The 3,719-nt window shown below is 37.7% G+C and overlaps 1 protein-coding gene across 1 annotated transcript; it reads right to left on the minus strand.

Moving 5' to 3' along the window:
- Positions 1 to 802: 802 nt before the first annotated feature.
- LOC124824851 (isoflavone 2'-hydroxylase-like) lies at positions 803 to 2,735 on the minus strand. The gene is made up of 2 exons (XM_047297355.2): positions 1,764 to 2,735; positions 803 to 1,621 (listed from the first exon to the last, which is right to left on the minus strand). Exons 1-2 carry the CDS (start codon positions 2,649 to 2,651, stop codon positions 1,013 to 1,015), a joined length of 1,497 nt encoding a protein of 498 aa, XP_047153311.1. The 5' UTR covers positions 2,652 to 2,735; the 3' UTR covers positions 803 to 1,012.
- Between the last annotated feature and the right edge of the window lie 984 nt (positions 2,736 to 3,719).

The raw sequence follows: 3,719 nt of genomic DNA on the forward strand, positions 1-3,719 counted from the left end.
CTATAAACTAGTAAAAAAAAGCTTAATAATTGGCCTAATAATAAGATTAGCACAAGAAATTTTAGTTTCCAAACAAAAGAAGAGTGAAATTAAATATTACAAGTGATGCACAACAAACCAAAACCTGCAAAACTAAAACAGCGGTGTAACAAACGAATCATAGTAATAGAATCACAAGGTATCAGAATCTTTATAAAGAAATTGTCAAATAGTTGATAGTCCAAGTGTTCTGAGACATACACCGATTGAAAATAGAAGCATTGGTAACTCTTTCTGACAACCAATGCAAAAGCTCATCACTGAAATTTAATTATTTGTCATACTAGTGATTATTACATTAACCTGATTGATTTATTATAATAAAACTTCACTAATCCCGGGAACCGAGTTTAACACAAGATTAGTTAAATTATTATATATTAATCCAGGAACTATGACAGTATTTCATATGTGAGTTTCTGTTCATGTCAAGGAGTAATGAATAAGACAGTAAATAAGAAAGAAGACTCTAAAACTCAGATTTGAACAAAAGAGCCAACAGTATCAATGTTGTTCTGCCTCTAAAGAGCCAACAGTGCCGAGGAGGAGATTGTTAAATCACTATCAAAAACATTATTGAGGCTTTGTTTTATATTGAACCACTGAAAATGGAGACAAGAAAGCTTACGGAACACCACTCAGAGCCACCTTTTACTTTATTTAATGACAGCTAAGGAGCACTTCCATCAAAACAAAATCAACACTTGATAACGTCATGATCGGTTCTTGCAAAACATGAGAAATCAAAAAACATCGAGAATCATAATCAAAGAAAATAGAGAAATTTATTGAATAAAACTGGGGCTGTATACAATATTGATACTGTATATGCTAAAATGCACACCCAGTTGTACAATAGGACAGTACAATACAACAAACTTTATTAGTTTTGACATGTATACGACCACCACTTGAAGGCTGAAACTGTAAGCAGAAGAAGATCCTCATGAAACTAAAACCAAATAAGATATAATTAAAAGCTTCCAATTTTTTTAGCGAGAGGGCGAGCTTTACACATGGCCTCGAGTGGAATTAGCCTTGACAATGTGATCCAATTGTTCTCTGTCATGTCAAGCTTTTCATCATTAACCCGTTTCCAGTCAAAACATTGAACCAACAATCCAATGGTGTAGCTCACGCTCTGCATAGCCATGGGTTCTCCAGGGCAAGCCCTTCTTCCCATTCCAAAAGCTACTAACTTTTTCTCCTCTCCTTCTTCATCAAACCTCTCAGGTTTAAAGCTTGTAGCATCCTTCCAATGATCAGGGTCTCTCTGCATGGCCCAACCATTGACAATCACTATCGAGTCTTTCGGGATATTGTATCCTTCAACAGTGATATCTTCTGAAGCCACGTGTGGAATTAGAATTGGAGCTGGGGGATACAGCCTGAGTGTCTCAAGAATGATCTTCCTAAGATAAGGAAGTTTTGGAAGGTCTGATTCATTCAACAATCTATCTTGTCCAACTTGAGCATCCAATTCTTCTCTCGCCTTCTTCAACACCTCTGGGTGATTCAACAAATTAGATAAAGCCCACTCCAAAGTTCCAGTTGATGAGTCTGTTCCGCCAAAAAGCATAGCCTACAGTGGAAAATTCACCATATGAAGTCAGAAACACTGGTTTACATCTATCGGTGTAGCATAAGGCATCTCTTTCTCTTTACAAGACGAGACACCATGCAATCAATGAACAATTATATATATATAAACATAGATTAATTACCAAAGCAAGGCCTTTGATGATTTGGTCAGTGTAATACTCAGGCTGAGTCTCTTGCAGTTTGAGGAGATGGTCGATCATGGAATTCTCACGATCCTTGCTGTTACGGTTCTCATCCAAGATCTTGTTCAAGATGGTATCGTACCTGTCGCTAATGTTCTTCAGCCGCTTCTCGACGTTCTGGAAATCGAACCACCTCAGGAAAGGCAAGTAGTCACCCTTGTTAGATAAGCCCATGAGTTTGAGCATCTCCGACACGCAATCTCTGAACTCCCGGGCTTCCTCCACGTTCTGCATGTCAGTCTCCTCCCCGTAAAACCTCTTCCCCGATATCATTCTCATGATGTTGTTGTAGGTCAAGTCGTTGAACATGGAAGTTATCTCCATGCGCGCATAATCCACACTGGAGTTCCTGGCCAACCTGTTAATCAGGCGCTTGGTTTCGTCGCTTCGGATTCCGGAGAAGGAGTGGACGCGCTGCGTGGAGAGGACGTCGAGGGAAGTGATGCGGCGGAGGTTACGCCAGTGCTCGCCGTGGGAGCAGGACCCTACGGTGGTACAGTCGTAGAAGATGTACTGCCCGGAGAGGGAGCGCACGCGGTTGGCCAAGGTAACGTCGTGTTTGGTGAAGCATTCTTGGTATGCTGAGGGTGAGGAAACAACAACCACGAGACGAGAGCCGAACCAGAGGGAAATGATTTTGCCATATTTTTGGGACACGCGCTGAAAAAAGCGGTGGATTGGTTGTTCGACGAGATTAAGGTTGCCTATTATGGGAAGAGCATTGGGACCCGGTGGAAGGTTTCTGAACTTTCTGTTTCTTTGGAAAAGGAACTTGAGAGTGACGATTAGGACCAAGGCAAGGAGGGAGCAAGATAAGAAGAGAGACATGGTTCCTGGTTTTTTGCACCAGAAAGCTTGTTACTGCTATGTCTGTATATCAGTAGTTGCTTATACTGATGCGATATGCAGCATGGGAAGTCTCCTTTATATAATGCCCACTCATGGAGTCTTAAATTTGCAAAAACATGATGACAACGCCATTTTAGCACAATATTTTACTAAACTTTGTCTTGGTCATCATGGAATTAATCATCGTATTTCCCTGTAAATATATTTTTTCTTGTTGAATTTTAACACAAGACAAGGACTTTTGGTCCATGAAATAATTAAAGGTGATTTAAAAAATATTCTTAAAATCATTGTTAGCAGAAATAGGAGGTAGCTGAGGTTTCCGTGGTAGAGCCCTCGCTGGTCGTCACCTACCACTTCTCCTTTCCTCCATAATCATCTAACATCTCACAAGTCCACAGTTTCTTATAGATCCATAGATTTTTCTGCATGAACAAAAAAAACACTGTCATCATATAAAAAAGTTTAAAATGTCTAACTCTATAAATTTAATATGTTTTATTTTTTTATCTCTTTTATTTCTTTTAACTTTTTACGTTCATTTATTAATGATGATAAAAAGAAAAACTATTACAAAAATATTAAGGTGTTAATTATGTGTATCAACTTGGACTCGTGTATCGTCATGGTGATTGTGATGAAGGAGGAGGATGGCGGCTTCAAACATTTCCTAACAGAGAACTATAGTGGCACAAAAAAAAAGACTATAATGTGGAAAATAGTTTTAATAATTGAAATAATAATTACAAGTAATGAATCATTGTCAATCACTGTTTAGTCAATAATTCCAACTATGCATATATTTGCCTATCATAAAGTATAAGATACAATTTCTCATCATAACCACCTTTATGTTGATTCTCTTATATTTTTTATGAAACAACATCTTCACTTTTATATCATCGATTAATTGTCTTATCTTCTAATTTGGTTCTCTCCCAACACACTCTTTTAGTGAATAATTATAAAATTTGTTTTAAAGGGGTTTTATATTTAGATAATTTACTTAGAACAAAAATTAAGGAAATAACAGAACGGTTAATTTTA

This window comes from Vigna umbellata, chromosome 2 (assembly GCF_029865625.1).
Source record: "Vigna umbellata cultivar VRB3 chromosome 2, Vumbellata_1.0, whole genome shotgun sequence".
NCBI classification, from domain to species: domain Eukaryota; kingdom Viridiplantae; phylum Streptophyta; class Magnoliopsida; order Fabales; family Fabaceae; genus Vigna; species Vigna umbellata.

Coding starts and splice junctions, on each gene's coding strand:
- LOC124824851 (XM_047297355.2), bottom strand. CDS start 2,651: ATGTCTCTCTTCTTATCTTGCTCCCTCCTTGCCTTGGTCCTAATCGTC. Junction 1,622..1,763: donor TCATCAAAGGCCTTGCTTTG/GTAATTAATCTA, acceptor TTTCCACTGTAG/GCTATGCTTTTTGGCGGAAC.